Genomic DNA, 12,430 nt, shown 5'->3' on the forward strand with positions numbered 1-12,430 from the left:
CTTGGCCGACGAGATATCTCAGTTGGTCTCTATTACATGGTCGGCGTTTTACCCAAGAAAAGCAGACCCCAAGCAACGTGTCGGACAAGCTGCAGGGTATAGAACTGTACAACTACGCTTGACTACGTCACATCCGCGCAGACAGTCCCGGCTGGCTGAAGATTGGATCGAACGTGCTGGTGAGGTTCCTGGCGCTCAATGCGGGCTTCATCAAGTGGATCATGGCGCTCGAGGTGTTCCCGACGTCAGCACGCAGCTTCGGCTTCGCATGCGTGCTCACCTGCTCCCGGTTCGGAGCTATGGTGGCGCCATTCCTCCGCGATCTGGTGAGGGTCTCCCTGTGTTTCTTCCAGGCGCTCAGGTCGCCAAGCTTTACGGCGATGCAGCGCATGCACAATACGGACCCTAGCACTTGTATGCAATTCGTGACGCATCACTTCAAGCGACTGAAGTTTCAGAATGAGGGAATTAATTTTCTTTTTCTGGGGATTAAATGAAACCAGTGATTAGGTCAGGCATAGTTCAAAGTTATATAGAGTGCTCCAGTGTTTCATTTGTAATACTGTAGGATGCCATGCTTGCTTGTGCTGAAAATGTGTCTCCCAGCGCTCGTTTAATGGCTATTGCATTTCACCCATCTTGGCGACGCCAAAATCGTGATCACCGCGAACGGGGAGCCGCTAACTAGGGTGGTTTCCATGTTCTCTGCGTTCGGTATACTGCGTGGAATAGGTGTTCACAGAAAAGCTAGGCTTATGGAAATATGAGGTTCCTCGCTTTTTTCTTTTCTCACGCTCTAGGATACAATGAGTCTTTTTTTTTAAATACAGGAGCCTCCAAAATGAAAGGGAACAAGGTATGAGTAGTTAATTATTGATTACTCCATAATTATGTGCGCAAAGCACTTATTTTGCTGTTTTCTAAATTTTGTATATAATATCCCAGTCATTTCCCACTCGAGTAGACAAATAACCAAAACATTCTTTTTCTGCAGACTTGTGTTTCCCTGTCGTATTGGAGAGACTTAATGCCCCGAGAACATGGGAAAAGGAACGCAATACGCTGTAGTAGAACGTTTGCAGGACCGTAACAGCACAGCTGTTGTCAGGCGCAGAGCCTATATTTCTATAAAGCTAGTCTAGCCGTCTAGACGGATCAGGTAAGAGGATCAGCGCCGAGCCATTTCAGTGCTGCGACGCGATACTTTTTTCGTATAGTACTTAAATAACTATAGCAAAAAGTTCTCGATACTAGGAGACATGAATATATATATCTTAGCTAATGATACGTGTATTCAATGGGATTTATGAACATGGAATGCACCTCCGCACGCTTAAACATTATCACTTCAGCCACATGTAAGAATGACCACAGTTCGACGCTAACAGAGTTACGTGTCACTAATGTGCATCCTTCTAACTCGTCAGCAAGTGTTACGACCGTAGACATAAGCCATCATTTACCCGTTTTCTGCGTCTTATCACCTTCTAAAAACATAGCTAACAAAGCTGTTGATTGCAATCGCCACATAAACTTAAATTTGCTACAACATTTTCGCGCGCTTACTATTAATTTCTACTACGAATTCGTACTAAACTATCCTACCTCAAATGACGCGTACAATTTATTTTCCCGTTACTTTACTCCTTTGTATGACACAGTTTTTTCCACCGATATTAAAGCCAGACAACCCAACAAACGAATAAGGAAGCCTGAGAAAACGCTTTTGCTCTACAAGAAGATACAATACAGGAGTAAAATGTGCCATTCATTTATCAAAAATCGTGATGCAAACGAACTTGTTAGATAGAAAAATATCCCATTCAAGTTAACATGGAAATAAAAGAGCGAAACTTCTATACTCTGAGTAGCTAATTGCAAGGGCTTCTAAATTTCTGGGAAAAATGTGGAAAGAAGTTAAAAACTTAACGAAAATAAAAACGCGCAGTCTGAAACCTTGCATGTTACAACAAGTGACTATAGTCTCGGCCTTAAATAATCGGTTTTTGCCCTAAATGATCATTTTTTTTACTTGCGGAAGCAGTGCGTGCACTGATTACCGAGACACATTCGCGCATGTCTTACCGAGTGCAAGCATCGTCAACCCATTAATATTATCGCCTTCCCCGCCGTATAAAGTAAAGGCACTGCGCTAGCTGCACCAGTGGCATTTGAGAAAACGCCAGCATTGTCTGTGTGAAGCCTCAGAGAGGGAATCCTGCGCCTTACAGGAGCGCCACCTACCGTACTTTCTATAAGCGCCATCCACCGCCCACCCACCCGACTCCACCTTCCAGAAGCACCAGCCACCAGCCACTTCCCTAAACCACCCCCTTAGTGGAGGACTGGACGGCACCCACCGCCGCCCTCGAACTCAAATTCAGTGATGTTCCGTTGGGGAATTTTCTCTTTCCTAGGGAACTTGAGCGGTAGTTTTTGCGAAAGGGGAATTTTCACGCAATTTCAGGGAATTCTACGAACCTAAATTGTCTCACTTTTTCCCAATTGACAGAGTTTTCGAGCCGCTGCAAGGAAAAAGAGCAAGGAAAATGTGCTAAAAGAAAGTTCTCGTCTCGTTGAGAGAATTTTCGGATGCGGCATAGAACGTCACTGCCACCCCCACCCTCCAGAAGCGCCACCCAGCACCCCTCTGTGCCCATCTCTACCCTACAGAAAAAATACTGTCACATGTGTGAAGCCTCGGCTGAAATTATTCATTAGAGTAACATCATCAAAATAATCATCGAGAGTAAATCCAACTGCAATCGCAGCTTTCTCACATCAGGTTCCATAATCACTGTGTCAAATTTTTTATTGCGTTAGCATTAAGCCTTCTCCCCGCTTGAAGAGCCAAGATTGCCGGCTTAGCACATTAATCAGCGAAAGCAGACTGAAATTGGCTGATTGGCCCTCCACTTTCCACAGTAACCACCCTCCGGGCTGTTCTCGTGCCAGCCACCTTCAGGTTTCGTATTCCTCCGCCCGGGTCAGAACCTCCTCCGTCCACGGTAGCCACCCCGTGGGTTCTTCCCGTGGCAGCCACCTTCCGATCTCTCCCTCCTCTCCCCGACAAAAATTATTTCAGGAATAAGAAAACAAAATTAAGAAAAAAAAAGAATCGCAGCCCATGCAACTGGGCATGACGTGCTTCCTCTCCGCTTCAAGTGGAGAGGGGAATCCTTCTTCCTCCACTTTCTACCTGGCAGGTGGTGTACGCAACACCACAACGCCGGCCTTCGCCTTTTGTTCACAATGGGGCGTCGAATGCTATCGCAGTAAACTTGATTAGTGAGAAAAATACCACGTCAAGGTGTATTTACATGCGACGAGATAGATCAAGTACAAGACACCGGCACAGGCGCCGCCGAACAGCTAGGGATCGAGCGGCAGACCCGCTCTTGCATGTGCGCGACACGCGGAAAGGTCAGTTCCTTCGGGAAAGCTGAGCGGAGCCGCTGGGGAACCGCAAACAGCAACTGAAGCCCGCCAGGGTAGGCATGCCGGCGGTACAGAGTGGCTTCGTGGAGAACACGTAGTCGTGCAGGAGGCATTCGGGTGTGCAGAGTCAAGGCCTTCAATGAGCGACCTTAAGGAGGGGTCGTGGTTCTATTCTTCGGCGATGTTGAGGAAATCCGAAATGGCGAAATGGCAACGCTCAACGGTGACCCCACTCGAGTCAGGCGTCTCCGCACGTTGACGAGGAAAAGAGTCGGCGTCGTGACGCAGCAGGCGCCTAGATTTGCATGTGACAATGAACGAGTACTCCTGCGGGTACAAAGCTGAACCAGCTAGTCGGCCAATGGCATCTGTTAGCAAAGAGGGCCAGCAAAAAGCATGGCGTTCTGTGACCAATACGAAACGACGACCGATGAAGGTAAGATGCAATTAAATGTAACAAAAGCGGTATTTTCGCAGTACATGTCAGTCGTAGCCATCTACCAGAAAGAGGAGCGGATGGATAGATGAAATTGCTCTATCGTCTTTCAATATTTGCGAGGTGTCCTAAAAAAAAAAGCAGAAAAACACGTCATTTACGTTTTTTTTTTCAAAAAGATCATTAATGAACAATTGGACGTTGGCAACGCTTTGAGGCATGGATGAATGTCTGGAATGCTAGTGCCAAAGTTAACAGAGTGAAAATTCGGCACCAAAGTTAAGTTTGAGCATGAAAGAACGCGCGTATCGATATGCATGCTAAGGTTCTCCTTCAGTTCGCGCGAAAATTAACAGCAAGTGCGTTTTCACCGCCACGCACGAATTCTCAAGTGAGAAGTTCATCGTAGCAACCCTAATCCCCCTCTCCCTGCACCCCCCCCCCCCCCCCCCTTCAGCGCAGCACACGGCGAGGTCCGCACGCCCCGCGCTCCTCAATGATGCCACTGGCTGGTGTGAAAGTAATGTGACAGTCCATTCTCGCGAGGATGTCGTCAGAGTTCATGGCCAAAAGCCCGCCGATATTTAAAAGCCTCCAGAGAATCTTCTTGCTGATACCAGCTTTGTCTTAGCTAACATGCCTACCATCAGGATGGCAGGTCATTAGCACTATGTTCAATTTTACGTACGTTACGTTTAAGTGTGGGCTTGCAGCGCCCTCCATTGCATCATCACAAAGGCGCTAAGCTCGGCCTTCATAGAAGATGCTTTAGTACAGCCTGTCACGAATAAGTTAAAGGTTCGGGGAGCAGGCTGTGCGCACGAGCATTTGGCGGGCAGAACAGTTCCGGAAGCCTACACTGAATCGGGGATATTTTATGGCCCATCATTACACAATAGTACTTACTAAACGTAAACATAAAACGAGGAACATACACCGTCTCTGTCCTGTCGATATGTGCACCTCTTGCTGTACCGGTCTTTAATAAGCGCAGTACATATTTTTTTTTACTACGTTACTAGCCACATTCCACCTGGCACTTGCGGCATGAATACGGCGTATAGCACATACGCCGCTGAAGGTGAGTGTGGTGTGGTTCAATTAATTGCAGCCAAGGTTAGGCTGCAATTAACTGAACATTAATCTTGTAGGGCAAATGGCAGAGCTGTAGCTCAGTTGACGGAACACCCCACGCGTTCATGCGGGGGTCGCAAATTCGGCTTCCGCCATGGCATGTTGCGATTTGTTGTTGTTTTACTTTGTCAGATTGTTTTTTATATAAAATGAGTGCTGAGTTGCTTCTCCTCTTAGGCATACAAGAAAGAACAGCAAATGTTTCGTGTGCTTTGTTATCTGAGACTGTTAGGTTATATTGTCTAAGATTAAAGTTGTTTTGATTGTTGTCACGCTCCTTGTCCATGTGCCTAAGCTCTTTCTTCGATGCACATCGGAAGTGACTTTGCTTAGGTTCGGCATTTGCTGTAGGCCGTCGAAGCCTCGTTAAGCTGCAACACGCTGTGTTTTCTCTGATAGTTCGTTTCTATTGAATGAAACAACAGTTGCTTGAACTGGTTGGTCGAGAGAGAAGAAACAAGCCTTTGTTCGCACTACTTTCAGGAAGAGCAGTATTGTTCATCATGCCTCGGGTCAGCCGCAGATAATTTATGAGCGCTTGTACCGTCGTTGCATGTGTGCAGGGTGAGGCGACCGATCCTTCCGTGCCGTACGTGATTCAGGCCCTTTTCTTACTGATCGCTTCTGGCATCAGCCTGCTGTTGCCTGAAACGCTCGACAAGCCGCTGCCCGATACCTTCCACGAGGCAGAGAGCCTAAGCAGGTAAGTCAGTCACGGGAGACGCTGCTTTGGCGCTTTAATAAAACTGCAGAAGCAAGAAGTGCAAAATGACCGCAGTCAGACACGATTTAACTTTGCAGCAGACTTCCGCCCGCATTCATACCCACCACAATGAGTTCTACAAGATAATACTTCGTCGTCAAAGCGTTTCGTTTAGTAAGTAGAAAGCTAATCATAAGACGAATATATACGCGCATTTTGTTGCCCCTGGCTTGTTTAATACAGACAAAATTGAAATGACGGTTTCATTTGCTTCTGTGATTGGTTAGCGTAGTACAGCACAGTGATGTCCGTGGGCTGTTGTTATCAACTGCTGTTTTGTTTTGAGGTTGTATCCAAGCAGAGGTGCTGTTCTTTAGGCAGCTTTATCTGAAGGCACTGAGTAGCATGTTGGAGAGGCCGTTCATACATAAAGTGGAGTCTGTATACGAACAAGCGGCTCCTTGTAGGAGGTGGCGGTATTACGAGACGACGTATACAGCTCGTTCGGTCGAAAAGCCGTCGCCGTCGTAGTAGTTTTAGTTGTCGGCACCGTGCGTCGGAAAAAATCGTATCATGCCCACCGTTTGCCGCAGAATCTTCCGGATGGTGTCATACGATTCAGCGTTTCGTCCAGCATAAACTTACTAGATAAGTTCGGGCCTAGCTTACGGCAGGAATTCGAACCGGTGACATATAATCGGGGGCTGTAGATGTCTACCGAGATATGTGAGACAGGTACTGCGTCATTTCCTTTCCTGAAATGAAATTTTCATTTCCTTCATAACGGCACCTCTTCCTCTCTTTCTTTTTTCGCTATCACCTTCCTCTAAGGTGCGGTTAGGGTGTCCACCGAGATGTGAGACATTTACTGCGCCATTTCCTTTCCTCAAAAATGCCTTGTATTCAAAGGTGTTTCCAACGGGCAGGGCGTCGCGCCGAACGGGCGACGGCGTTCCGTGGACTCCCTGGCAGCGCTGCATAACGCTGTCACGTTCCACTCTTAAAGGCAAAGCTTGAGCGTCCTCCAATTTTATTTTTTAACGTGTGTCATGGAAGTAGTGGTGTTGCAAAATCTTACACGTTTCCCAGGAACATCTGTCATGTTCGCGGACGTTAAGCACAAGTGTAGTAAACTCAATTTTTGCAATTAGCCTCGAAGAAAAAACGCCCTAAACTGCGCTTTCTTTACCGCGAAAAGGCTGGGGACTTGACTGACATGCATTTCCGCGCCGTTCTCTCTTCCCGTGATTCACAACTGCGCATTGTGCCCCGCCGCAGTGGCTCAGTGGTTATGGCGCTCGGCTGCTGACTCATCCCGGCCGTGGCGGTCGAATTTCTATGGAGGCGAAATTCTAGAGGCCCGTGTACTGTGCGATGTCAGTGCACGTTAAAGAACCCCAGGTGGTCGAAATTTCCGGAGCCCTTCACTACGGCGTCTCTCATAGCCTGAGTGCTTTGGGACATTAAACCCCATAAACCAAATCAAACAACTGTGCATTGAAATTGGGCCGCAGCGGTCGCGATGTCTCAGCCAGCTAGAGGACGTGACACAAAGCTTACTGTGGGTTACTGGGTGGAAGGTTAGCGCTTTTCTAGTGAATTGCCACCTGCGTCCCGGACATCGCATCGCAAAGGGGACGAACTAAGCATGCGACAGAGCAGCTTGGGATTCGCAAGGCGTGAGGGCTTGCGTGTCTTCGCTTACCGCAGCCCTACCCAAAACTTCATCCCCTCCACGCATATCAAGCATGGCGTAACGACCCTGCTGCCCGATATTTCGCACTTCCACAAGCTTTATTTTGGGGGGCTGTGAACGCTAGTACATGAATTGGACGCTCTATTTTTTTTTTCATGGCAGATAAAATATTATCGCGAATTAGATGGGCTTATTAACACCGAAAACAAAAAACGTGCGTGCTGTTAGGCATGACTTTATTTTAAAATGAAAACAAGCTTTTCCTTGCTGCGCTCGGCCGTTGCGAACGTGAGATTAAAACATCGACATTGGTACTTCGGGCTGCATTTTCAACGGTGACGTTTTTCTTTTTTGTGTGTAACAAACACAAGTTAGGTTTGTGTAAGCATGCTGCAGCAATGAAAAAAAAGGACCGCCATGTGTTCAGTGCGCATAGGCAGGTTCTCGCTGTCCAAAAACTGCTGGAATTTGAGAAAATGCTTCGGCGCGAACTAAAGCCAAAATTTGGGATTTCAATGACAACACTATATGCACTGTCCCTCTCTGCTGCATTCAGCCAACCTGTCCAACTTATTACCACAATCTCGACGTAATTGTCCCCACAGTGGCGCCTGCAGTATGCGGGCGTTGGTGCGTTGCCACACCACTGAGAGAAAACACGTGTGTTCCCGGACCACCCACGTCTAGGCGTATACGTGAAGTTTGGCCACGTCCGCGATTAATGGGAGCCTGGTGTTTGAGCTGACCCCGGGGGCCCTCGGCGAAAGCAACAAATCTCTTTGGTTTGGTTTGGTTTATTGGGGTTTAACGTCCCGAAGCAACTCAGGCTATGAGACACTCCGTAGTGAAGGGCTCCGGAAATTTCGACCACCTGGGGTTCTTCAACGTGCACTGACATCGCACAGCACACGGGCCTCTGGAATTTCGCCTTCATCGAAATTCAGCCGCCGCGGCCGGGATCGAACCCGCGTCTTTCGGGTCAGCAGCCGAGAGCCGTAACCAGTGAGCCACCGCGGCGGGGCAAAATCTCTTTGGACTTGTTTCCTCGTTGACGTGCCACCCTATCCCCAGTTGACCCGAGCGGGCGGATCCGGCAGTCGCCTTATCCCATCCTTCTCTGTGACCTTTCACCTCTCTCCGTATTTTTTTCCTTCCTGACCGTTGAAGGTTAATGTTTAGCGCGGTAACCAGCCGTGGTTATTTCATACTCAGCTAGAGCGCAACACAAAGACGTTACACAGATGTCTTGGGGAAATACTGCGACAATACTGCCTATCCATACATAAATGACCCCGAAGAAGATTACCTTGTTGCTTTATTTTTTTTTATCAGTGGTTATGATGCTCGGTTGTTGATCCAAAAGACGCGGGTTCGCATCCCGGCCGCGGCGGTCGCATTTCGATGGAGGCGAAATTCTAGAGGCCCGTGTACTGCGCCATGTCAGAGAGAGAGAGAAAGGAATTTTAATGAGGGAAAGGTGGAGAGGTGAGTGCACGTTAAAGACCCTCAGCTGGTCGAAATTATCCGGAGCCTTCCACTACGGCGATCTTCAAAGCTTGAGTCATTTCGAGGAGAGCGCATCAACTCTCTCAATCACTCAGTCTCAATACATTGGATTCTCATGAATACACTTGAGCCAATAATACACTCCTACACGCAGCAGAGAACCCACAATCACGGGTGAAAGTTGGCGAGCCCTTCCCGGCGACTTTTTGATGCTCGCACTCTCCTCTGTCGCTCGCATCTGCGTACACTTGTTTAGAGATGGCTATTGGTTGATTCTTTCACACGTCGGGCAGCTACCATGGCCGCGGCCAATAAGTCGCGTAGCTCCGGCGGGCCAGGAAGCTCCGACCCCGGAGGTGGGGCCGGCAGAAGAGCGCCGACCTTCCAGCGTGCAAAAAGTGACGAGAGATAAGGGAAAAGCGCGAAAGTGCTGAAATTCACATTTTGACTACAGATAACGTAGCTTCTACAACGTGCATTGAACAAAAAAATTCTTGCTGGACATTACTCGTGAAGTGGCGTGCTTTAACATCCCTGGCATACCGCAACTTCATTAGAGCCCCTTTCAGAGCCCCTTTAAACCTCATAAAACCAGGACAAAGCCAGCATCCCTTTTCGGAAGCTGAACTTGTATCGACACTTTTCAGACTTTCAGTAGTCAGGCTTTTGCAAGCACTATTTTCACATTAAGCCAATTAAGTTTGTTATAGACGTATCATCATCTGCATCACCTTATTTATTTAACTTATCTTTTTTAAATGGTGCATTTAAAATGATGGTGGCGAAAGAAATCGTTGCACGAAAGGTAATGAGAACTGCCTCGAAAATTACCCGCCGAATTCTTTTCTCCCTATCGCCTTTACCAATCTATAATGCTTATTTCATGACGACTAGAGAAATTTGTAGTTACATTGTCCAGTATTGATCAAAGAATCTTGTAAGAAGTTGTTAAATACGCTAATAAATACATTCCAGTAATACCATAAGCCTTGATCCCCCCAGGAAAACGAACAACTAAGCTGCAGGAAAAACCCACTGACGCCTGCTGACATGTCGCTGTGAACGTCATGGAAAAGCAATGTATGTTTTTGCAAGGTTCATAAACCTCCGCGCATATTCTTTTCCACCTCTAAGTTCCATCTCTTTCGAGGCACGTGCAAAGCAGGGTTCGCGCAAGAGCCGCTGAGTCCGGCCATTGTATTATCACATAAAAATTGGTTTTGCAAATGTTATGTAATGTTATGCAATGTGTGTCTGCTAAATCTAAGTAATGCTGGCAACGTTGCACGCCCGTGGCTGGCGTGATGTGAGTAATCTATTTCCGTTGGACTTTCCAGGAAGAAGATTCCCAAGCCATCCAAGCAGATGGCAGAGTACAAGGTGACGACGAACGCGGCACCGTGAACGGGCCCGCTGTGTTCTACCGCAGTCGTCGCTGCGGCCAGGCACTGGAAGGGCGAGCGTGCCCGGCGTGAACTCAGTCCATTTTTTAGAGAATGAAAAAAAAGAGAACTCTTGAAACAGAACTAGGAATAAATCTTCCGTGAAGGTTTCGAGTCAGCTTCACGAGACTTGTGATACGTGGGATTAGGTTGTGCGACTTGAATTGGGCTAGACGATGCTCGAAAGCTGTGACAACGAATGAATGTTTTTTCCATTCGAGTAAACGAGGAAAAATCTCCTACACTTCAACGCGATCATCGTGTACCCCTTACACGCTTCACAGATGCGCGTCCGACAGCATCTATATGCCTCGGGGTGAGGAACCAGGTCACGAAAAGCTGAGACACGCGCTTGCATCTTTCTTCTAACCGTGTTTTGCTGCGCCTTCACATTCGGATAAACAAGCTAAGGATAAGGATAGCTGAGACACAACGCACAATATCGTCCACCAGTGTAGCCAAACATAGTAAAATATTTACTAGTAAATCGTAATGAACAGGTGAATCGAAAAGTCATGCAATGAGCCTCTTAAGTATATTAAGCCTGCATTTTCCTTCACGGAAAACCAGTGAAATTTTCACCATGCCCGGAATCACGATTTCTTCTAGAATAAATGACAACAGAAGATGCATTCCCTCCACTGCGTCATGAACGGCAACTAAAAGAGAAAAAGGGTGATTTTCATGACGAACCCGAACCCGTAATTCGCGGCGAGATTCTGTTTGAGCGTGTTAAGGCTGCTGTGCGTCGTCCTGATTCGAAAGCGTGCGGGTGCATGTTTTCAACCCGCATGCGGGCTTTGGATGGAAGAGATGTTGTACGATCACTTTGCTCCTTGAGCGTGAGCCGGACAGTTCCAGCTTCCCGATTAGCTCGCCCGGCAGTGCCTCCCGTCTAATGGCACGCGGCGGCGCAGGCATGCGTTCGCAGCAAAACACGCAGATATCTTCCAGCAGAAATTACATGCTCTAGTTGTGGCTTACTTGAGACATCCGTTGCGTTAACGTTTGCATCTGCGGGTTTTTTTTGCCGAAGGTAAAATCGCCGTCGGCTGTGGTGACCATTGATCTCGGTGCGGCCAACCCTGACGGTTGCGAAGCAATCCGCGAAAAACTTTTCAACACGTAGGCGAACCTGAATGTCTAAAACAGTGTCGTGGGAAGTGATGGGTATTTGAACCGTTTCAATACCAGAAACTGTAAAACTTGTCCTATAGCGACCGCGCACCGCTTCTTGTTCGATCGCGCATATAGTGTACAACTGTTCTCACAGCGGCCTACGATTTCTGCCCCAAAATTGCAGATGGGTGCCTCCACTACAAAATACGCTGTCCCCAAACGTGCAATATCGATTTCGGAAGGGCGACACGGTTCTTATTGCAAATTCTTGGGACCAAGCTCATTAAATAGAACATGCCAGGCTAAGAGTACAGGCTGCTTGCCGTAGTCTGTAATTACGACCTCGATAATCACATTTCTCAAATAGCTAACTTACATACCTTAAATTATTAGCCAGTTATTCTATATAGTACACTGCAGTGCTTTTACATTGCTGACAAAGACAAGAGTAATTGCACTTCAGGCCTTCCTCAAGCCACGCGCAGTAGTTGCAACTGTAATACATAAACAGACCTCCTCCCTGGCTCCCCACTGATTAATTGCAAAAGACATATGGTTATATATTCAATGTATAACGTATGTGTGTGTCTGAGTTGTGCATGCAATAAAAATTCATATTTTAGCACATTGCTGTCAAATACGAATGCAAATGAGAAAATTATGAAGTTTCCAACCATTAGGAATATGTAAGATCAGTTCTAACTAAAGCAGTTATGCACTTCGCAGAACAGTGACATCGCCACATTACTGATTTATTTTTGTAGTGTTTTTCAGGACGTTAGAAAAGCCAAAATACAAATAGCACTGTGTGACTGCAAGGGGCCCAAGATGTGCAGCACTTGGCTAAAAGCACACGGTTTTGTTGTTGGCAGTAACAGAGGGCCATTAGTTTTCTTTAAGCAGTCCTTCTTGAGTTCACATTGCAGTTGGACAAGCCAGAATTCAGCATTAAAAAC

The 12,430-nt window shown here is 47.2% G+C and overlaps 1 protein-coding gene across 2 annotated transcripts in view; it reads left to right on the forward strand.

Moving 5' to 3' along the window:
• LOC149357026 (organic cation transporter protein-like) overlaps positions 1–10,474 on the forward strand; it is a 76,268-nt gene extending 65,794 nt beyond the window's left edge. For both annotated transcript variants that reach the window (XM_089584409.1, XM_089584410.1), the window contains exons 9-11: positions 142–326; positions 5,572–5,711; positions 10,251–10,474. In XM_089584409.1, the coding sequence (XP_089440535.1) occupies positions 142–326; positions 5,572–5,711; positions 10,251–10,317 (392 nt within the window). In that variant the 3' untranslated portion in view covers positions 10,318–10,474. The remainder of the gene's footprint in view (positions 1–141; positions 327–5,571; positions 5,712–10,250) is intronic.
• The last annotated feature ends 1,956 nt before the right edge of the window (positions 10,475–12,430 follow it).

The sequence above is a fragment of the Amblyomma mixtum genome, chromosome 3, assembly GCF_055824585.1.
Source record: "Amblyomma mixtum isolate Tamu chromosome 3, ASM5582458v1, whole genome shotgun sequence".
Lineage (NCBI taxonomy): Eukaryota > Metazoa > Arthropoda > Arachnida > Ixodida > Ixodidae > Amblyomma > Amblyomma mixtum.